The 24,351-nt window shown below is 43.9% G+C and overlaps 1 protein-coding gene across 1 annotated transcript in view; it reads left to right on the plus strand.

The window, feature by feature from the left end:
• The window catches only part of LOC110495749 (heparan-sulfate 6-O-sulfotransferase 1-A), a 28,223-nt gene extending 12,627 nt beyond the window's left edge, over positions 1 to 15,596 (plus strand). The window contains exons 2-4 of the mRNA XM_021571152.3: positions 12,731 to 12,953; positions 13,067 to 13,315; positions 13,520 to 15,596. Of these exons, the coding sequence (XP_021426827.1) occupies positions 12,731 to 12,953; positions 13,067 to 13,315; positions 13,520 to 13,843 (796 nt within the window). The 3' untranslated portion in view covers positions 13,844 to 15,596. The remainder of the gene's footprint in view (positions 1 to 12,730; positions 12,954 to 13,066; positions 13,316 to 13,519) is intronic.
• Positions 15,597 to 24,351: the final 8,755 nt, after the last annotated feature.

Genomic DNA, 24,351 nt, shown 5'->3' on the forward strand with positions numbered 1-24,351 from the left:
AAGACGGGGAGTGTATGAAAAGTGAAAGGGGGAAGACGGGGGAGTGTAGGAAAATAGAAAAGGGGAAGACGGGGAGTGTATGAAAAGTGAAAAGGGGAAGACGGGGAGTGTATGAAAAGTGAAAAGGGGAAGACGGGGAGTGTATGAAAAGTGAAAGGGGGAAGACGGGGAGTGTATGAAAAGAGAAAGGGGGAAGACGGGGAGTGTATGAAAAGAGAAAGGGGGAAGACGGGGAGTGTATGAAAAGAGAAAGGGGGAAGACGGGGAGTGTATGAAAAGAGAAAAGGGGAAGACGGGGAGTGTATGAAAAGAGAAAGGGGGAAGACGGGGAGTGTATGAAAAGAGAAAGGGGGAAGACGGGGAGTGTATGAAAAGAGAAAAGGGGAAGACGGGGAGTGTATGAAAAGAGAAAGGGGGAAGACGGGGAGTGTATGAAAAGAGAAAGGGGGAAGACGGGGAGTGCATGAAAAGTGAAAGGGGGAAGACGGGGAGTGTATGAAAAGTGAAAAGGGGAAGACGGGGAGTGCATGAAAAGTGAAAAGGGGAAGACGGGGAGTGTATGAAAAGAGAAAGGGGGAAGACGGGGAGTGTATGAAAAGGGGAAGACGGGGAGTGTATGAAAAGTGAAAAGGGGAAGATGGGGAGTGTATGAAAAGTGAAAGGGGGAAGACGGGGAGTGTATGAAAAGAGAAAGGGGGAAGACGGGGAGTGTATGAAAAGTGAAAGGGGGAAGACGGGGAGTGTATGAAAAGTGAAAGGGGGAAGACGGGGAGTGTATGAAAAGAGAAAGGGGGAAGACGGGGAGTGCATGAAAAGAGAAAGGGGGAAGACGGGGAGTGTATGAAAAGAGAAAGGGGAAGACGGGGAGTGTATGAAAAGAGAAAGGGGGAAGACGGGGAGTGTATGAAAAGTGAAAGGGGGAAGACGGGGAGTGTATGAAAAGAGAAAGGGGGAAGACGGGGAGTGCATGAAAAGTGAAAGGGGGAAGACGGGGAGTGTATGAAAAGTGAAAAGGGGAAGACGGGGAGTGCATGAAAAGTGAAAAGGGGAAGACAGGGAGTGTATGAAAAGAGAAAGGGGGAAGACGGGGAGTGTATGAAAAGAGAAAGGGGGAAGACGGGGAGTGTATGAAAAGAGAAAGGGGGAAGACAGGGAGTGTATGAAAAGAGAAAGGGGGAAGACGGGGAGTGTATGAAAAGAGAAAAGGGGAAGACGGGGAGTGTATGAAAAGAGAAAAGGGGAAGACGGGGAGTGCATGAAAAGTGAAAAGGGGAAGACGGGGAGTGTATGAAAAGAGAAAGGGGGAAGACGGGGAGTGAATGAAAAGAGAAAAGGGGAAGACGGGGAGTGTATGAAAAGAGAAAGGGGGAAGACGGGGAGTGTATGAAAAGAGAAAGGGGGAAGACGGGGAGTGTATGAAAAGAGAAAGGGGGGAAGACGGGGAGTGTATGAAAAGAGAAAAGGGGAAGACGGGGAGTGTATGAAAAGAGAAAGGGGGAAGACGGGGAGTGTATGAAAAGGGGAAGACGGGGAGTGTATGAAAAGTGAAAGGGGGAAGACGGGGAGTGTATGAAAAGTGAAAGGGGGAAGACGGGGAGTGTATGAAAAGAGAAAGGGGGAAGACGGGGAGTGCATGAAAAGAGAAAGGGGGAAGACGGGGAGTGTATGAAAAGAGAAAGGGGAAGACGGGGAGTGTATGAAAAGAGAAAGGGGGAAGACGGGGAGTGTATGAAAAGTGAAAGGGGGAAGACGGGGAGTGTATGAAAAGAGAAAGGGGGAAGACGGGGAGTGCATGAAAAGTGAAAGGGGGAAGACGGGGAGTGTATGAAAAGTGAAAAGGGGAAGACGGGGAGTGCATGAAAAGTGAAAAGGGGAAGACGGGGAGTGTATGAAAAGAGAAAGGGGGAAGACGGGGAGTGTATGACAAGAGAAAGGGGGAAGACGGGGAGTGTATGAAAAGAGAAAGGGGGAAGACGGGGAGTGTATGAAAAGAGAAAGGGGGAAGACGGGGAGTGTATGAAAAGAGAAAAGGGGAAGACGGGGAGTGTATGAAAAGAGAAAAGGGGAAGACGGGGAGTGCATGAAAAGTGAAAAGGGGAAGACGGGGAGTGTATGAAAAGAGAAAGGGGGAAGACGGGGAGTGAATGAAAAGAGAAAAGGGGAAGACGGGGAGTGTATGAAAAGAGAAAGGGGGAAGACGGGGAGTGTATGAAAAGAGAAAGGGGGGAAGACGGGGAGTGTATGAAAAGAGAAAAGGGGAAGACGGGGAGTGTATGAAAAGAGAAAGGGGGAAGACGGGGAGTGTATGAAAAGAGAAAGGGGGAAGACGGGGAGTGTATGAAAAGAGAAAAGGGGAAGACGGGGAGTGTATGAAAAGAGAAAGGGGGAAGACGGGGAGTGTATGAAAAGAGAAAGGGGGAAGACGGGGAGTGTATGAAAAGAGAAAGGGGGAAGACGGGGAGTGTATGAAAAGAGAAAGGGGGAAGACGGGGAGTGTATGAAAAGAGAAAAGGGGAAGACGGGGAGTGTATGAAAAGTGAAAGGGGGAAGACGGGGGAGTGTAGGAAAATAGAAAAGGGGAAGACGGGGAGTGTATGAAAAGTGAAAAGGGGAAGACGGGGAGTGTATGAAAAGTGAAAAGGGGAAGACGGGGAGTGTATGAAAAGTGAAAGGGGGAAGACGGGGAGTGTATGAAAAGTGAAAAGGGGAAGACGGGGAGTGTATGAAAAGAGAAAGGGGGAAGACGGGGAGTGTATGAAAAGAGAAAGGGGGAAGACGGGGAGTGTATGAAAAGAGAAAGGGGGAAGACGGGGAGTGTATGAAAAGAGAAAGGGGGAAGACGGGAAGTGTATGAAAAGAGAAAGGGGGAAGACGGGGAGTGTATGAAAAGAGAAAGGGGGAAGACGGGGAGTGTATGAAAAGAGAAAGGGGGGAAGACGGGGAGTGTATGAAAAGAGAAAAGGGGAAGACGGGGAGTGTATGAAAAGAGAAAGGGGGAAGACGGGGAGTGTATGAAAAGAGAAAGGGGGAAGACGGGGAGTGTATGAAAAGAGAAAAGGGGAAGACGGGGAGTGTATGAAAAGAGAAAGGGGGAAGACGGGGAGTGTATGAAAAGAGAAAGGGGGAAGACGGGGAGTGTATGAAAAGAGAAAGGGGGAAGACGGGGAGTGTATGAAAAGAGAAAGGGGGAAGACGGGGAGTGTATGAAAAGAGAAAAGGGGAAGACGGGGAGTGTATGAAAAGAGAAAGGGGGAAGACGGGGAGTGTATGAAAAGAGAAAAGGGGAAGACGGGGAGTGTTTGAAAAGTGAAAGGGGGAAGACGGGGGAGTGTAGGAAAATAGAAAAGGGGAAGACGGGGAGTGTATGAAAAGTGAAAGGGGGAAGACGGGGGAGTGTAGGAAAATAGAAAAGGGGAAGACGGGGAGTGTATGAAAAGAGAAAGGGGGAAGACGGGGAGTGTATGAAAAGAGAAAGGGGGAAGACGGGGAGTGTATGAAAAGAGAAAGGGGGAAGACGGGGAGTGTATGAAAAGAGAAAGGGGGAAGACGGGGAGTGTATGAAAAGAGAAAGGGGGAAGACGGGGAGTGTATGAAAAGAGAAAGGGGGAAGACGGGGAGTGTATGAAAAGAGAAAGGGGGAAGACGGGGAGTGTATGAAAAGAGAAAGGGGGAAGACGGGGAGTGTATGAAAAGAGAAAAGGGGAAGACGGGGAGTGTATGAAAAGAGAAAGGGGGAAGACGGGGAGTGTATGAAAAGAGAAAGGGGGAAGACGGGGAGTGTATGAAAAGAGAAAGGGGGAAGACGGGGAGTGTATGAAAAGAGAAAGGGGGAAGACGGGGAGTGTATGAAAAGTGAAAGGGGGAAGACGGGGAGTGTATGAAAAGAGAAAGGGGGAAGACGGGGAGTGTATGAAAAGAGAAAGGGGGAAGACGGGGAGTGTATGAAAAGAGAAAAGGGGAAGACGGGGAGTGTATGAAAAGAGAAAATGGGAAGACGGGGAGTGTATGAAAAGAGAAAGGGGGAAGACGGGGAGTGTATGAAAATAGAAAGGGGGAAGACGGGGAGTGTATGAAAAGAAAAAGGGGGAAGACGGGGAGTGTATGAAAAGAGAAAAGGGGAAGACGGGGAGTGTATGAAAAGAGAAAGGGGGAAGACGGGGAGTGTATGAAAAGAGAAAAGGAGAAGAAGAAAAGAATGTGTGCAGAAGAGAGAAGATCTGCTTCTTGACCACAGGGGACCTCTGAGTCACAAAGCAGAGTTTATAAACACACACACACTCACACACTCACTCAACCACACACAATGTAGTCTGAACCTACTCCCGTACGTGTACACACACACACACGTGCCCGTACCTGATGATTGGGCACATGGTCGTAATGTTTGTGCTTCTCAAACACTCACACCCACTAACTAATGATCTCCTCCACACACCGTCTGTTCCTCCTCCTCTTCTCTCTCTCTCTTCATCTACTCTCTCTTTCTTTTCTCCTCATCAGATGACACAAAGGGCTGTCTCGATAATCCCTCGCCCCACCTGGAGGGTGTGTGTGTGTGTGTGTGTGTGTGTGTGTGTGTGTGTGTGTGTGTGTGTGTGTGTGTGTGTGTGTGTGTGTGTGTGTGTGTGTGTGTGTGTGTGTGTGTGTGTGTGTGTGTGTGTGTGTGTGTGTGTGTGTGTGGACCCCTGCTGAGTAGCAATACCCAGTGACCTGAAAAATAGCAGCTTCCCAGCCATGACAGACAAAAGATCTATCTGGAGAATGAGGAAGGGCGGGAGATCGAGCGGAGGAGGCAGAGAGAGGGATGCTACATTACATCTCCTCTCTTCTCCATAACATCTGACTCTTAACAATCAGCACTTTCTGAGACCGACACACACGCACACACACAAACTCTGTAATAAAAAAGGCTGGAAGTTCTTGACGAGTATGATGTTTTTGTGTGCATGAGTCATATGAAAATGTGTGTGTGTGTGATTCATGTAGTGATGTCACTGTGTTATGTGTTGCTTGCGTTTGGTCTCTCACATGGCCCGTTGTCTCCTCCCTGTCATGAGCTCTTTGGTCTCTCCTTCATTCCTGTGTTTTTGTCCTTCACCCTATTTGTTTCATGTAAATGTCAGTCAACAGTGCCTGAAGAGAGCTTTCTAAACTCGGTCACCCACAATGCCTTTTGCCTATAGTTCGTTTGAGGGTGTGTGTGTGTGTTTTATAAATAATTGTTTATTTTGTGTTTGATTTGACCTGTTCTCATTAATAAGCCTGTGTCCTGACTTGTGCATGTTAAATGTCACGTGTGTGTGTGCGTGCGTGCGTGCGAGAGAGGGTGAGACTGTATGTGTCTCCAGATTTGTTTGAGGAGTCAGTCAGTGATGTTGATATAAGCCCAGGGCCAGTCTCATCATGCCTAGACACAGCTAACCAGAATGACAAGCCTTACTACAGACACAACTACAGTCCCCAATACTGCACTCGTCAGAACACTGAGAGAGAGAGAGAGAGAGAGAGAGAGAGAGATAGGGAGGGAGAGGGTGGGCAATAAAGAGAGAGGAGAAAGTCACTAGAGAAAGGATTGTTTCATCACCTCCCCCAGTGTGGAATGTTAATCGCCACAACGAGGGTAACCCTTTTGTGTGTGACTGATGATCACAGAAAGGCTCTGACAATAGACACACATCTAGAATTCAGCACAGCAGCTGGCCTATTGGTTGCAGCGTTGGGCCAGTAACCCGAAAGGTTGCCAGTTCAAATCCCCAAACCGACTAAGTGAAAGATCTGTCGTTCTTCCTTCAAGGAAGGCAGTTAACCCCTGGACAACAACATCTCCCCAGACGTCCACTGCAGCAGCCCCTTGTGAACCAACCCCTCGAAAACGGGAGGTACAAGCGGATGTCTAAGTTTCGGTTGGCTCTTGTGTGCAGTTGACGATTTAAAAAAAATGTCATCCTTTAATTTAAACGTACTCACACTCAAATGGTTATTCTGCAGCCTACTATCCTGGCTTCATAATACAAGAGCAGAAACGAGCTGTTGGACATGATGGTATCTGAGTTTTGAAACCATCGCATCAACATTTTTTGTCTAACTTCTCTCTCTCTCTCTCTGGCATCCTATTGGTCATTTCCTGACCTCCGTATCAGGTAAGCCAGGTTGAGTCTTGATGCCTCATGCCTAGACAGAAAGCAGTCTCCAGAATGTGTGCCCACATACAGGAGAGGGGGTAGGGAGGGAGGATATGAGAGCTTGATGACAGCTGGACCACATCAACAATAAGGACTGGGTTTGTGTGACATCATTCTGCCGCTCTGGGACAACGTTGGTATCCACTGACAACCGGATCACATTCCCCAAGTGGAGGTGTGTGCGTTGCATGCAGCATGACCACTGATCAACTGTAAGATAGTAGTAGGACCACTTGGCAGATTTCAATTCCTTCTCTGTGTCTCGTTTTAATCGTTCCCCCTGTGTCGCTCTGAAATCTCCATCCCCCCCCCCCCCCCCAATAAAGCAGTGTGCTGACAGTCAGGTTCCAGTAGGGACACGTTGCCCTCTTTGGGGCAGCAAGGTAGTCTAGTGGTTAGAGCATTGAACTAGTAACCGAAAGGTTGCAAGTTCAAATCCCAGAGGTACAAGGTACAAATATGTCGTTCTGCCCCTGAACAGGCAGTTAGCCCACTGTTCCTAGGCCGTCATTGAAAATAAGAATATGTTCTTAACTGACTTGCCTAGTTAAATAAAGGTAAAATTAGAAGTACAGACAGGGAGACGTTGAGCCAACTCCGTATCCCCTTTTATTGGACTTTTATTGGACCTTCCAGGGGTCTAGACAGTTATACAACACTCTGTATTGAGAAACTCTCAAGTTGAGCCCTGTCAGAGAAATGACTTGTCTGATCGTCTCACTTGCCAGACTCATGGTGCTCCAGAGACTAGTTGTCTGCAGTCAATGACAATGAGTGTAAAATCTATCATTATAGAACCCAAGCCCAACAAGACACTCAGTCTCTCTCTCTTTCTCTCTCTCTCTCTCTCTCTCTCTCTCTCTCTCCCTCTCTCTTTCTGTCTCTCTCTCTCTGCTTCCCTATCTCTTATCTTTTCAAAGATTAATCAGTAACCCACAGCAACCACTCCAAAGGGCAGAACTGATAAACGCTCTGTTAGACAGACAGACAGACAGACAGACAGACAGACAGACAGACAGACAGACAGACAGACAGACAGACAGACAGACAGACAGACAGACAGTACAGTGTAGGTGAGATGGGGATCTGCCGGCGGGTCTGAAGTCTGAGTATTCTGCTGCGTTAATGTTTAACGTCTCGGCACACACACAAACACACACACACACACACACACACACACAGTATAGTAGAAGGCTAGTTGAGAATGCAGGCCTTGACTCAGTGTGGGAGGTTTACAGCCACACACACACCCAGGGTCTTATCTGGGATTTGTTTAAGAATCCTTGGATTCTCTCTGATTCCTCCCTCATTAGTGGAATTCTGTTCCCTGGGGCTGGTCGGGTCTGGAGAGCTTCACACACATACACACACACACAAACACACCATGGTTGAGTGCAGTAAGATGGGTAAGTCTGGGTCTTAGGACCAGAGGAGCATAAGATGAGGGAGTTGGTGATCTCTTTTCCCTCAACAGTCTGTATTTTTGCTCTGAGGAGTTGTTTGTGTTTCCTATCATGATCCCAATGTCCTATTAATTCACCTGAATATCCTGATAAGATAAGGAAACAAGAACTGTTTTGAAAAGTCAGGACTTTTTTCAGGTCCTGGATTTGTTCAAATGCTATTTTAAGCTTAAGGGTTATGGTTTTGGGGGATAAGATTAGGGTTAGGGGTTAGGTAAAATAGGATTTTTAAATGTCAAATATTTCTACGCTCCAAAATGTTCTGAGATTTCACAAAAATAAATGGTGTGTGTGTGTGTGTGTGTGTGTGTGTGTGTGTGTGTGTGTGTGTGTCGATTGGCCATGGTAATCAGACAATCACGAGCATTGCCAAGACGACAGCTGGGCCGGCTCGGAATTCCAGTGCATCTGATCTGGGATTGGGATCACAGGGGGAACGTCTGCCTAGGATGGACACACACACACACACACACACACATAGGAGGGCATCACAGGGGAGCATCTGTCTGGATCAGGGGAGGGATGAGAGGAGAGGTGAAGGGTTGATTAGGGGGGTGAGATGTCACAGGGATTAAAGAGGGGGGAGGATGGAGAGATGCAGCCTCTCGTCTGAGCAGAGAGAATCAACATGTCATATCAATGAACTGATCACACAAAGACACTCAGCCCATCTCTTTCTCTCTCCTCTTACCTCCCCTTTTCTCATTCCTCTTCTTTTTTTGATAGCATGATAGGGAGAGGAGGAATAGAAAGAGATAGACAGGGGGGTGGGGGGGAGAAGGACATTAGCTCAGGGGAACTGAAATTGCCCCTAGCAGTGTTCAGATCCATAAAGTAAAGTAGGGGTTTAAACACCGACAGAAAGCCTGGACATGCAACTGTCTTCCTTTACAATGTAAAAGCCACAGTCTAAGTTGACCAGTTATTTCAATGAAGTTTATCCTTCGGTTTGATGCTGGCCTGCTTACAGAGTGTGGCTTTAATGAGCACATTTTCACTTCATTTTATCTTTTAGTTTTCTCTCTCTCTATTTCCTCCCTCTCTCTTTCTGAGCTGGAGCCATAAGCATGTCCGTCACACTGGCCTTAATCTCTGCGTTTGCAGCTGCCATCAGTGTGTGGGTGTGTGTGTGTAGCTTGCGTGCGTTCATACGTGTTGGAAAAATGTTGGGTTAAAAACAAATCGGACTTCCCAATTCACTCATTATGTTGGTCACCTTTGCGTGTTAACGTGTTCGTATGCGCGTCTGTGTGACGCCTGGAGCTCGAGTTACACTCTCAGACAAAAGGCCTCTTTCACCCTGCCCTTTATGTGGGGGAACACACACATCGCTCTGTACAAGAAAGACTGTTGTTGCCCCTGTTGCACAATATTTCATTATTCCCCCCTTTCCTCTCCTGTCTTTCCCTTTTTCTTAGGAATCTGTGGTTTCCCCCCTCCCTCACACTCCCCCAGGCGTGGCTCATTAGCCCCTTGGCCTACTTTAAACAGGTGGCCCATGTTTGGCAGAGACCCCCGACACACACACGCTCACATCACTCATCCTTCCCCTCCCTCTCCCCAGGGAAAACACTCAGTCCCCTGATAAGTTCTCTAATCCAGCCCCAGGCTTCTCGCCGGGCCCAGAAAGCACTAGGCCGGATGGCTGTTGACTCGTCTGTCTGTCTGTCTGTCTGTCTGTAACAAGCAGATATGCAAAGTGTCTAAATGGTATTTATGCCTGTAGGGCTCTTCTCTCTTTCTGCCTCTCTCTCTGTCTCTTCTTTGTTTGGACTAGACTTGACTATTGCCTCTTGAGGTTATTTCGGTAATAAGGTTAGGTGGGTGCTGGCGAGGGGGCAGACAGACTGTCTTATCGGATTGGTTTAGGGGATCATCCCCTTGTTAAGTAAGTATGTAGTATCTTATAGAACATTGTTTAAACATACTCACCATGACCTACCTTTTCCATGACACGGACAGACTAGTGGTAATACTATGGAAGGAAGGAAGGAAGGGGAGGAGAGGAGAGGAGAGGAGAGGAAAGAAGGGGAGGTCTAGAGTGTTTAAATGTTAAATACCTTATCACTCCAATTTCACACTCCCATCTCCAGCCACGATATGACACACACTAATCCTGGCCTGAGGGGAGGGGTGTGTGTCTGTGTGTCACTAACGCCATCTGTCACTCTGTTAACCTCATTAAGCAGTCCTTGATTACCCCAACCTACCTTAAAGCCAGTCAGTCACTCACCTCTCCCCTCCTGTCTTTAACTCCCTCTTCATCCCTATCCTGTGTGTGTGTGTGTGTGTGTGTGTGTGTGTGTGTGCTGGGGGAAATACCTAAAACAAGCTGTTTCTTGCTGCTTGCCTGCCCCAGATACTGAGGTCAAGGGAATCAGTTTACACACACCCTGATGACAAGGGCTGATATCATCAGAATGTACAGCTAGTACATTCCGTTGGCTCCGGATCCCACAGTCTGAGAGGCCTGAGGAGAGGAGACAGGCCAAGGGCTTTCCCTAGAAAGAACGTTGATACTTTTCACATACACACATATTTGGTTATGGTTACAGGAATAAATGTTGGCAGTTCACTCTTGCTCTCCCCCTCTCTCTCTCTCTCTCTTCATGTGTAAATATGAGTTTGGATTGACTTATCTCTGCCGCCAAAGAAATAAGCAGCTTAATACAACTCCAGCCAGACAGACAGTGTGTGGATGTTTCCCTTTCCTTGCTTAGAGGGGAAATATCTTTTGACGGTAGGTGAGGACATTTGGGAGAAATGCAGAATGTTGCAGTGATTTGAGTAAGATGACGAGAGGGAGAGGGGATTGAGAGAGAAACAGGGAGACGAAAAGGAGGGAGGATAGAGAGTGAGATGAGAGGATGGAGGGAGAGAAGGAATAAGGAGGGAGGATAGAGAGAAAGGGAACGGAAGGAGGATAGAGAAAGAGAGATAAGAGGGGGATAGAGGGTGAGGAGAAGGATAAAGAGGGATGGAGAATAAAGGGAGAGAGAAAGAAAAGGGAGACAGGGGGAGGAGAGAGTGTTCTGGAGCAGGAAGCTGGGATTTCCTCAGGAGACAAGCACTGTGTGTTTCCTTAAGATAACATGGAGACCTGCACTGGTAGAATATACACACACACACACACTCCAGTAGCTGCTCCCACTGTAGGCGGCTTCAAGCCAGGGTTGAAAGCAGATTGAATTCCTTGCCGGATATTTGTTCCTTTATATTATTATGCAACAAAGACAACAACGTTGCATGTATGCATTTCTATTTTTTTTGTAGCTGGTGATATGGCTGAGCCTTCTGATGGCTCTTCTCATTAGAACAGAAGCCATAACTTTGATAAATCACTCTGGCTCCTGGCCTCCGCTGCTCTCACTGGATTACAAAACTAATTGAACATTCTTCTTCTTCGCCCACTCTTTCTCTCCTCATATTTCTCTCTCTCTCTTTCTCCTTCTCTGTTACTTTCTCTAGCTCACGTTCTCGCTCGCTTTCTCGATCAATATACTATGTGTGTGTGTGTGTGTGTGTGTGTGTGTGTGTGTGTGTGTGAGAGTGATGAGTGAGTGAGTGAGTGAGAGAGTGAGTGAGTGAGTGAGTGGAGTGAGTGAGTGAGTGAGTGAGTGAGTGAGTGAGTGAGTGAGTGAGTGAGTGAGTGAGTGAGTGAGTGAGTGAGAGGAACATGTCTGGTAATCAAGTACTGTACTGTAAAGGAGACTTTTCTGTGAGAAAAACTGAGGCATCTTCTAATGAGGGAGTTGGTGTGCATGTGTGTCTGTGAGAAATACTGAGGCGTCTTCTAATGAGGGAGTTGGTGTGCATGTGTGTCTGTGAGAAATACTGAGGCGTCTTCTAATGAGGGAGTTGGTGTGCATGTGTGTCTGTGAGAAATACTGAGGCGTCTTCTAATGAGGGAGTTGGTGTGCATGTGTGTCTGTGAGAAATACTGAGGCGTCTTCTAATGAGGGAGTTGGTGTGCATGTGTGTCTGTGAGAAATACTGAGGTGTCTTCTAATGAGGGAGTTGGTGTGCATGTATGTCTGTGAGAAATACTGAGGCATCTTCTAATGAGGGAGTTGGTGTGCATGTGTGTCTGTGAGAAATACTGAGGCGTCTTCTAATGTGGGAGTTGGTGTGCATGTGTGTCTGTGAGAAATACTGAGGCGTCTTCTAATGAGGGAGTTGGTGTGCGTGTGTGTCTGTGAGAATCTTCAAAGACCAGACTCCATTCCCCTTGTTGTGATGCCCTCTCCCTGCCCCTGTGTGTGTGTGTGTGTGTGTGTGTGTGTGTGTGTGTGTGTGTGTGTGTGTGTGTGTGTGTGTGTGTGTGTGTGTGTGTGTGTGTGTGTGTGTGTGTGTGTGTGTGTGTGTGTGTAGCCCATTTCATAGATTCCTGTCGGGAGCTCTGAGTTATCTGTAGACATTGATGATGTGGTACAACCAGTAGGACAGGATGAGGAGTGTCTCTACACCTCGACAGAGTAAACACAATAACATATCACAGGAAAAACATCCTCTCTCTCATGGGCACACACACACAAACACACACACACACACACACACACACACATGCACACACAGCTCTGTCAGGTGGCTCAGTGGGGTTTGTCTTCCTCCAGAGTATCAACCCTGCTGTTGAGAGATGACTCATACTGCATCTGGGGATTGTGTGTGTGTGTGTGTGTGTGTGTGTGTGTGTGTGTGTGTGTGTGTGTGTGTGTGTGTGTGTGTGCGTGTGCGTGTGCGTGTGCGCATGAGAGATTGTGTGTGTGTATGAGTGAGGGTGTTTGTACTATGATGTGCCTGTGCCAGCAGTTTCCTGCACCGTAGCCTGAACACTGACCCTAGCCAATCTCTCTCTCTCTCTCTCTCTCTCTCTCTCTCTCGCTTCCCCCTCTCTCTCTCTCTCTCTCTCTTCCCCCCAGGTTCCAATTAGTTTTATTTCCCAGGGATCGAAACCATAGTAACAAACCATTGCAAACACTGCCACCCTTTGGCTATTTGTGGAACTACACAGTAAGTTCTGTCAGTACATCCAGTATGTCTAACCTCTCTCTATCTCCCTCATCCCTCTTCTCTCTCCTCTTTTAGGAAGTTCTACTACATCACCCTCTTAAGGGACCCAGTGTCTCGGTACCTCAGCGAATGGAGACATGTCCAGAGGGGCGCGACGTGGAAGACCTCATTACACATGTGTGACGGACGTACCCCTACTCCGGAGGAACTACCAGCCTGCTACGAGGGTTCTGATTGGTCAGGATGTACCTTGCAGCAGTTCATGGACTGTCCTTATAACCTGGCCAATAACAGACAGGTGAGAGACTAATGAATGGACACACACACACAGACACATTTGGATAGAATAGACTCATTTTATGGTCCACACAATGTTGAAATGTACTAACCTCCCCTTACCTTTTCCTATAGGTTCGTATGCTAGCGGACCTGAGCCTGGTAGGCTGCTACAACATGTCTACAGTCCCAGAGCAGAGGCGTTCTCAGCTGTTATTAGACTCCGCTAAGAAGAACCTGAGGGACATGGCCTTCTTCGGCCTGACAGAGTACCAGAGGAAAACCCAGTTCCTGTTTGAACGTACCTTCAGACTGAGGTTCATACGACCCTTTATGCAATACAACAGCACCAGAGCGGCCGGAGTGGATTTGGACAACACTACGGTGTGTGTGTGTGTGTGTGTGTGTGTGTGTGTGTGTGTGTGTGTGTGTGTGTGTGTGTTGCCATTTGGAACATGTTATCACACCAGGATACTGTGCTGTTTTCAGAGTTTTCCACCATATATTGGCTGTATTTGATTGTTAAATTGTTTAACCAAGTTGAACAGACTTGTCAGCTGACACCCTCCCTCCCTCTCTGTACTGCAGGTGCAGCGCATCGAGGAGCTGAATGAGCTGGACATGGAGTTGTATGATTACGCCAGAGACCTGTTCCAGCAGAGATACCAGTACACCAGGCAGCAGGAACGACGGCTGCAACGACTCAGGACCCACAACCAGAACCACAACGGTCAGGGGCTAGGGGTCGAGGGTCAGGGCCTGGGAGTGGGCCTGTGGCCTTCTAGATCCAAACTAACCCCTGGACCAGGAGAGGGAGAAGTGGAGGACCCAGAAGAAGGGGGGAGAACAGAGGAGGTGGGAGGGAGGTTACCGACGGAAGACTATATGAACCAGATAATTAATCGTTGGTAACGCACACACACTCATCGGAGGTTAGAGGTCAGGGGTGAAAGTGTATAGGGTAGTTATGGAGACTGAAGTAGAGGAATGGGTTGACATGTCACTGACAACCGACTTTCATCGTTCCCCCTCTCTCGCTCTCCCTTGCCTTTTCTCTCCCTCTTTGTCTCTCTGGTGCTCCACGTAAAGTGCGCGGTGAAAAAAACGATAGTGGGGAATCTCCCAGAAATCCCTTCAGAGAGCAGAGCTTTGTACCGTTGGACAGAAAGTTTTCCATTGGCTGAGCTGAACCGCGAAAATGAAAATGTAACATCTACAGAAAAACAGACTACGTAAAGCAAGAGTTTGGACCATGTCTAAAAAGCTTTTTTCTTGGACATCAGCCGCCATTTCAGACATGAACATGCGTCTTAATGACGCAATTCTCATTTTAGAACTACTATGTTTATTATTATATCGTTTTTATGTGTTTGTTTTTTTAAGCAGCATTGTAATGACACTGAGACCAATGTTACTGCCTACAGAAACAAGTGATTCTTTTATTTGTATGTTTTTTAAAGGAAATGTAACCGATAGATGGACGTACCATGGACCATAGCCATTATTTAAAAATGATGGGGACGTTATGCATATATGTGTGTAGACAACTGGGTAGATATCCATCCAAATTACATCCTATTCCCTTTGTGGGGCACTACTTCCATTCCAACACCTTATTATTCCTTATGTAGTGTGCTACTTCTGGCACCATATTCCCTATATAGTGCACTACTTTTCATCAGATCCCTATGTGGCCCTATAAGGAATAGGGTGTGGTTTGAGACGTGGCCATGGATGTGATGAATGTTAGAGATGATCTGATGCCGTGTAAATGGAACTGAGCCCAACCCTACTTCTGATTGGTAGTTAGTGCCTCTCAGGACAGGCATGATGACTATTAGACCTACCTGATATTTCAGGCTCACACAACTTTTTTTGGACTACTTTTCCCTGTGTTTCCGTGTGTGTTTGTCTATGTGCGCATACACATGTAAATAGTGTGTATGCATTTGTAAATATTGTGTGTGTGTGTGTGTGTGTATTGTGTGTGTGTGTGTGTGTATTGTTTGTGTGTGTGTGTGTGTGTGTGTGTGTGTGTGTGTGTGTGTGTGTGTGTGTGTGTGTGTGTGTGTGTGTGTATGTGTATGTGTATGTGTGTGTGTGTGTGTGTGTGTGTGTGTGTGTGTGTGTGTGTGAGAGAGAGAGAGAGAGAATGGCTTTAGCTTTGCTGTGTGATTGACATGCTATATGACCAATCTCTTGCCATAGTGTTAGAGGGATGAATGTGAACCCTTTTAATTTATTCCTAACATGGAGGGAGAGACACACACAGACAAAGGCTTGAGGTAGACATTTCCCTTAACTCTAGGTCACCTTGATATCTGACTCTGTATCACTCCCATGTGAATATGTCCAAAATAACACACACACACACACCATTATGTCAACTACAGCACTACTCAGCGATGGTAACGCTTTTGGAGTCCCTCAAACTCAAATTATACCAGGACAAACTGCTATAAACTTTCTTTACAATCTTATCGCTTACACTAGTGTCTTAAATATTTCCGTTGAATGAAATTGAATATTTTCCATCACAAACATTAACTTCCTGCGTGTCTCAACTAGTTCCCTCTATCAGTGTCATTCGGGCAATTTTCTTATGATTGCAAAAACGGATCATCAAACCACCAATTAAAATATTCAATTTTTGTAAAAAAAAAAATGTTTTTGTGTTATTTCCAACATTGGTGCACTCATATACGGTATATGATATACTTTCTCTCTCTAGTTCTTTTTCTTACTCACACACACACACACACACACACACAGTAAAACTGCAGAACTTTGACCTCATAAAACAGCCTGTTCCCTCTTAATGACAGCCTTGGTCCTGTCAACACTGATCTACTGTCTAATTCAATCTACACACACACAAACACACACCTTCATCCAAGGCCAGCCGGAAACAGCCCGTGGCTTGAGTGGAGGGGTTGAGGGGAGTAAATTACACTTCATGTCCTTGGTGGATTGAGGAGGAAGAGGGGGGAGGGGAAGGGGGGGTAGAAGGAGCCAGGATGAGGCAAAGAGGGTAAGGGGATCAAGTAGAGTCAGGTCTTTAGAGGTGAGAAGTGTAAATAACACGCAATGCCCTTCATGGAGTAAGGACAGGAGAAGGAGCCAGGGTAGAGCAGGAAGCAGCAGTCATAAGCAGCCTCATGATTAATATTTGTTTTAAACATTTTTTATTTAACTAGGCATGTCAGTTAAGAACAAATGTATTTTTTACAATGAGGGCCTACTCCAGCCAAACACGGACGACTCTGGACCAATTGTGCACTGCCCTATGGAACTACCAATCACAGCTGGATGTGAGCCAGGTACTATAGTGACACCTCTAGTACTGAGATGTAGTGTCTTAGACCACTGCTCCACTCAGGAGTCCAATATAGCAACCCAGTGACCTTTGATTGATTGATTTTATTTACCAGTTAAAAAAACACAAGAATGCGTACATTTTAAAAACGTAAAAAGGAAAACCCAAAGTCAGAGATTTATTTCCATTGTGGTCCCTAAAGTGCATGGACCTCGGACACACCACAGGGCTGGGCAATATTTCCCTGGATAGAGAGTACATGGTGGACTATACTAAACTCCATGTCTATAATCTCTGATTGGCCCTTTGTGTCAGTACACACAGACCCTGGCTCGCTGTCATTCCAAGAGCAGACAAGTAAAACCAGAAGTAATGGATGAGATGCAGCGGGCTGGAATACAAGAGATGTCGGCTTAGGATTCTTCTATAGGACAGTGAAAAACGGGCCTTACCATCTCATCAGGGGCTAAATCGTACCCCTGTGACACTGAGTTCATAGAGGGTCCTTCTAAAGAACATAGCCCAGAGTCTGTGTGTCTGTATTGCTTGTTAATGTCAAATAAATATACAGTAGAGCCCCACTGACACCCAGAGATTTATACTGTCCAGTCTATCTGGCCATGACCCATGGCTTGCCCTCTTGGACCCTCGGTTGAATTACCAGTAATCAGACATTTATGGACACACACACACACACCTAACATGAAAACAGATGTGGGTTCGGCTGAGTCAATGGAAGCTATATGGATTACAAGTTAGAGATGGGCCATAACGTGCTTCTCTTATATGTGATTTAATATGTTGAATAATATTAAAATAATATGCAAATATATCATCAATAACTGGGACTAGTCAGTATTAATACCAAATACAACTGCCTCCTACTCCTCGCTACAGGTTCATGTTAATGATAGGGTTCCCCGCTTCACAAGTGGTGAATTAGCTTCATGTTGGGGACCTCTCCTCACCCCCATTATACTGACATGGAGACTTTAATTAGCGAGGACTCACATGAAACCAAAGACTCACAGACACACAGTAGAGTGTGTTAACATTAATGTGAGTGAGTTTAATTGGGGATGTTTGCACAGGGCTGGTCCTGTGTGTAACCTATAAAATGGCAGTCCTGCGAGGTGTGACAGCAGCCAGGGAGAACGCCGACCTCCCGCCCCAGGGACGCCATTTTGTATTTGACCCCGGAGATGACAGCCACATCCCATAATTCATCTGGAGACATCACCTTCCTGACAGACAAACGGCCCCTGTGGGGAGTGTGTGTGTGCGTGCATTTGTGCAGGCGTGTGTTTGTGGGGGAGGAGGGCATGTGTGTGGTGTGTGTATTGGTGTGTGTGAAGGTCAGGTCTGACAGGATAATTAATGGACCAGCTCTTTTTTGTATTAATATTAAATCAAACCATTGAGCTAGTACAGTCCCTCAGGAACTGACCCTCTCTCCTCTGTAATTTCAAAAGCAGACGGGGTGCCGACTGCAGGCCGGTTGCCTACCCTTCCTACAGCTGGTGGCCTGGTGCAGTCGCAATAACCTGTAGATTATGTAAATGTCTATATTCTGTCTGTATATTTTGTCTATTGCTAGCAGCAGCACTTTACTAAGTCAAAGTCTGGTATGTGAAAATGGACTTGGCAAATGAAGGTGATTCTGATTCTGATGTGTGCACCATAGAGATAGATAGAAGCATTGTAGAGCCCAAAGCCTGTTTTAGCATGGGGAGTGTGTGTGTGTGGTTGCATGTGAGTTCTTGCTAAGGGGAGTGCCATTGAGAGGGTAGCGAGTACAGCCCAGTACATCACGGGGGCCTAGCTCCCTGCCATCCAGGACCTCTATACCAGGCGGTGTCTGAGGAAGGCCCTAAAAATTGTCAAAGACTCCAGCCACCCAAGTCATAGACTGTTCTCTCTGCTACCGCACAACAACAAAGTCTGGGACCAAAAGGCTCCTGAACAACTTATACCTCCAACTTCTACCTGCTTAACCAGTTAATCAAATGGCTACCAATCATCTAAACAGATCATCAAGATAGATGGATTATTTTAAATATGTTATTGGACAATAAACAGATATGGCTTATTAACCTATACGGTCCAAATAATGATGATCCAAGCTTCTTTGAAAACATATATAAGAATATATAAGAATTTAACTCTACAAGCAACACTAGACACTAGACTCTATTATTATGGTGGGAGATTTTAATACGGTCTTAAATACCTCTATGGACCGGAAAGGAAATCACACTACAAACTATCACCCTCAGACACTTAAGGAAATCATGAATGTCATGGATATATTGGAATTAGTGGATATATGGAGACTTAAATACCCTGACCTAGTGAGAGATACATGGCGGAGGATTGATCAAGCTAGTCGTCTTGACTACTTTCTTATGCAAATTCTCTCTGGCACCAAAAGTTTAAAAAGTGTTGATAGGGGACAGAATGTGGTCAGATCATCACATAATTGGCATATATATTACTCTTACAGAATTTCCACGTGGGCGAGGATATTGGAAATTTAATCAAAGCCTACTGGATGATAAATTGTTTAGAACTAGGACAGAATAATTTATAACTGAATTTTTCAGACATAACATAGCAGATGCCCTTATTGTATGGTACACTTTTAAATGTGCCTTTAGAGGCCATGCAATTCAGTACTCATCTATAAAACAAAAGCTATTTAGATCAAGAGTCCATATTAAAAAAGGAAATTGAAGGACTAACAGTACAGCTAGATAGCAAAAAAACTGTACCATATAGGCACTGAATAAGTTCGAGGAAAAACAAAAAGAAATGGAGGAACTTATTCAAGAAAGATCCAGTGTAATATATTATAATAATAAAGCGAACTGGATGGAATATGGGGAAAAAGCACCAAATTCCTTTTCAATCATCAATATAGAAATGCTACCAAAGAAAATGTATTGAAACTTGTTACAAATGATGGAGTCACGCATGATTCACCGAATGATATTTTGAAAGAGGAAGTAAAGTACTTTAAGAATATGTTTTCGTTTTAGTCTCCATCTCCACTAACTGAAACTAAATGTATGGATTTTTTTCCTAATAATAATGTAAAATTAGCATCTGTACAGAAAGACTCATGGGAAGGCCAAATTACAAAGGAGGAATTTCATGATGCAATTAAAGCCTTTAAGGCTGGGAAAACTCCAGGGCTGGATGGCATACCAGTGGAAGTATACAAAACTTGTTTTGATATACTCAGAGGACCATTATTAGCATGTTTTAACCACTCCTATATAAATGGTAGATTATCAGACATGCAACAAGAAGGTCTGATATCATTATTACTGAAACCGGACCCAAGTGGTATATATAAAGATCCAGTCCATTTAAAACATTGGAGACCTCTTACACTTCAGTGTTGTGATGCAAAAAATCCTAACAAAATGCTTGGCGCCTAGAATTCAAAAAGTATTGTCAGATATTATTCATCCTAATCAAACAGGTTTTTAAATGGCCGATACATTGGAGATAATATAAGACAAGTACTGGAAACAATAGAATACTATGAAATATTGGGGACACCGGGTCTGGTTTTCATAGCTGATTTTGAAAAGGCTTTTGATAAAGTACGACTGGAGTTTATACAGTGGGGCAAAAAAGTATTTAGTCAGCCACCAATCGTGCAAGTTCTCCCACTTAAAAATATGATAATTTTCATCATAGGTACACTTCAAATATGACAGACAAAATGAGAAAAAAAATCCAGAAAATCACATTGTAGGATTTTTAATTTATTTATTTGCAAATTATGGTGGAAAATAAGTATTTGGTCAATAACAAAAGTTTATCTCAATACTTTGTTATATACCCTTTGTTGGCAATGACAGAGGTCAAACTTTTTCTGTAAGTCTTCACAAGGTTTTCACACACTGTTGCTGATATTTTGGCCCATTCCTCCATGCAGATCTCCTCTAGAGCAGTGATGTTTTGGGGCTGTTGCTGGGCAACACGGACTTTCAACTCCCTCCAAAGATTTTCTATGGGGTTGAGATCTGGAGACTGGCTAGGCCACTCCAGGACTTTGAAATGCTTCTTACAAAGCCACTCCTTCGTTGCCCGGGCGGTGTGTTTGGGATCATTGTCATGCTGAAAGACCCAGGCACGTTTCATCTTCAATGCCCTTGCTGATGGTAGGCTTTGTTACTTTGGTCCCAGCTCTCTGCAGGTCATTCACTAGGTCCCCCTGTTTGGTTCTGGGATTTTTGCTCACCGTTCTTGGGATCATTTTGACCCCATGGGGTGAGATCTTGCGTGGAGCCCCAGATCGAGGGAGATTATCAGTAGTCTTGTATGTCTTCCACTTCCTAATAATTGCTCCCACAGTTGATTTCTTCAAACCAAGCTGCTTACCTATTGCAGATTCAGTCTTCCCAGCCTGGTGCAGGTCTACAATTGTTTTTCTGGTGTCCTTTGACAGCTCTTTGGTCTTGGCCATAGTGGAGTTTGGAGTGTGACTGTTTGAGGTTGTGGACAGGTGTCTTTTATACTGACAACAAGTTCAAACAGTTGCCGTTAATACAGGTAACGAGTGGAGGACAGAGGAGCATCTTAAAGAAGAAGTTACAGGTCTGTGAGAGCCAGAAATCTTGCTTGTTTGTAGGTGACCAAATACTTATTTTCCACCATAATTTGAAAATAAATTCATTAAAAATTCATTACATTTTTTTTTTCATTTTGTCTGTCATCTTTTTAAGTGGGAGAACTTGCACAATTGGTGGCTGACTAAATACTTTTTTTGCCCCACTGTATATAAATGCCTAGAAAATTTCAATTTTGGGGAATCTCTTATAAAATGGGTTAAAGTTATGCATAGTAACCCTAGGAGTAAAATAGTAAAGCATGGCTACATCTAAAAAAGTTTTAAACTATCTAGAGGTGTAAAACAAGGTTGTCCACTATCGGCATATCTATTTATTATTGCCATCGAAATGTTAGCTGTTAAAATGAGATTAAGGAATGGCTTAAAAACTAAGGTGTCATTCTACGCTGATGATTCATGTTTTATTTTAAAACCATAATTAGAATATTTTCATGGCCTCATAGAGGATCTAGATGCTTTTGCTATCCTCTCTGGATTAAAACCAAATTATTACGTATTGGATCACTAAAAAAATGCAAATTTTACATTACCATGTAGTTTACCAATTAAATGGTCTGATGGAGATGTGGACTTACTCGGTATTCAAATCCCAAAAGAAAAAAATTATCTCACGCCAATACATTTTTATAGAAAGTTAGCAAAAATAGATAAGATCTTGCTACCATGGAAAGGAAAATACCTGTCTATTTGTGGAATAATCACCCTGATTAACTCTAGTTGTATCACTGTTTACCTATTTGCTTATGGTTTTGCCTAAACCTAGTGACCTGCTTTTTAAATTATATTTACAAAAAATATTACATTTTATTTGGAATGCAAGCCAGACAAAATTAAAAGGGCCTATTTATATAACGAATATGAATCCGGAGGGCAGAAATTATTAAATATTAAAGCATTAGACCTCTCACTAAAGGCATCAGTTATACAAAAGTTATATTTAAATCCAAACTGGTTCTCTAGTAAATTGGTAGGAATGTCTCATCCTATGTTCAAGAATGGCCTTTTTCCCTTTATTCAGACTACACCTGCTCACTTTTGGTTGTTTGAAAAGGAAATAATCTCCAAAATATCGTTATTTTTTAAACAAGCCTTAGAAAGTTGGTTGCAATTTCAGTTTAATCCACCTGAAAAGACAGAACAAATAATACAACAAAAAAAACGTATTTTCGAAGAAATTAAAAATACATTTTAAAAAAGGTATAATTTTAGTGAATGATATCATAAATAGGACTGGTGGAGTTATATCACACATGCAGCTCACACAGACATATCGAAATGTCTGCTCTACCCAAAATTACAACCTACTAATTGTAGCATTACCACAAAAATGGAAGAAGCAAGTAGAAGGGGAAAAAGGTTGTATGTCGGCCCTGTATTAAAGAACATAAATGGTTAAAGAAAAGTGTGATAAATAAAAACATATACCAATTTCATTTAAGGACCAAAAAACGGACAGATGTGCCATATAAATTGCAAAATAGTTGGGAAGAGATTTTCGATGTACCCATTCCATGGCACATGGTTTATGAATTGATACGCAAAACAACACCGGATTCAAAACTTAACATTTTTCAATTTAAATTACTATACAGACTTCTTGCAACCAATAGAATGTTATATATCTAGGGGATACAATCTTCCCAGCTCTGCAGATTTTGCTGTGAGGAGGCAGAGTCATTAGATCATTTATTTTGGTATTGTCCATATGTATCTCATTTTTGGTCACAGGTCCAGGAATGGCTGAAGAATTGAAACATTTGCCTAGAACTAACGCTGCAGATAGCAATACTGGGTGATTTGAAAAGCCATAGTCAATCAATCAATAATATAATAATTATTTTAACAAAAATGTGTTTATTTTTAATTTACAATCTGTAGAAGCTATGAGAATAGAAAGGTTCAGTACTTTTGTGAAGCATCACAGCACAGTTGAAAAATATATGGCAAATAGAAATCCAAAATGGATGGTGTTAGAGATAGATGGGAGAGGTTGAATGGAGCTGAAGGGTGGGACTAATAACAATATAAAACATGTAAAACATACGTGGTCTGTAAAATGTATATAGGTTCAGAAATGTTGTGAAATAGCACAGTTACAAATACAAATCAAACTGGATGGACATCAGAAATAGAGGAAGGACTAAAAACGAACAAAATATAACTATTGTAAAATAGATTGTGTCTGTAAAATGTTTATAAGATGTATAAACTGAAGGTAGACGCCTAACTGTTTATTAGTTTACTCCAATTGGGGGAAGGGTGGTAGGGTTTGCCGGGAATAATAAAGGTATATTCTAAAAAAAAGTATGTATGTCTATATAGGTATGTGTATGTATATATGTGTATATGTATGCATATGTGTATGTATATATATATATATATATATATATATATATATATATATATATATATTTACCCCCCAAAATATATGGGGGATTGGAAATTATGCAGACAATTACATTGATGGAAGTATCAATCTTTCCGCAATATTAAGCTGATCCACCCCTTAAAAAAATGTTTTTTAAATAAAAAATAAAATGGCTACCCTGACAATTTGCAGTGACCCCCTTTTTATTTGTGCTGACTCTATGCACACTCACTGGACTCTACCCACACACTCACGCATACTACACTGACACTCAAACACACACAAGACTACATGTGCTCACGCACACAAATCATACACACACACATGCATATTGACTGCATACACACAAACACACTTTCACACTCTTCACATATGCTACTGCTACTCTGTTTATTATCTATCCTGATTGTCTTGTCACTTTCACCCCTACCTACATGTACATATTACCTCAACTATCCTGACTCAGTACTGGTACTCCTTGTATATTGTCTCATTATTGTTATTTGATTGTGTTACTATTTCCTTTCTTGATAAATTTGTCTTACTTTTTAACTCTGCATTGTTGGGAAAGGACTCGTAATTAAGCATTTCATGGTAAAGTCTACACCTGTTGTCTTCAGCGCATGTGACAAATAAAAATGTATTTGATTTGATTATTTTCACCATTTTGAAGTAGTCAATTGCGTGGGGCTTCCTATAGGTTAAGGAATGATTCCACATAATTCCAACCAGGTCATCAGGAAGGATCAGGCAATGAATTGTACTCTTGAGCAAACATTCCATAACTGCAGGTGGCAGTAAATCACCAACCTTGGCTTTATACCGTTTCAAACAACACACTCCAGGTGGCAGTATAGACCTTTCCAGTTTGTTAACCAACTCATATAAGCAGTAGTAGAAGAAAATGAACTACTTCAAAATGTAGATGGCTTCAACAGCACTACCGGTTCTCTCACAGAAGCCATAATATGACAGCTACAATGTTGAGACCTCTGTAACTATCTCTATGGTGTGCACTTGGCTCAATCACTCCCCCTCGTGGTGGAAACGTCCTCTATAGGTCAGGGTTTTCCAACAACTTTGGTTCTGGA

Source organism: Oncorhynchus mykiss, chromosome 18 (assembly GCF_057628025.1).
Source record: "Oncorhynchus mykiss isolate SJ-2025 chromosome 18, ASM5762802v1, whole genome shotgun sequence".
Classification (NCBI taxonomy): Eukaryota; Metazoa; Chordata; class Actinopteri; order Salmoniformes; family Salmonidae; genus Oncorhynchus; species Oncorhynchus mykiss.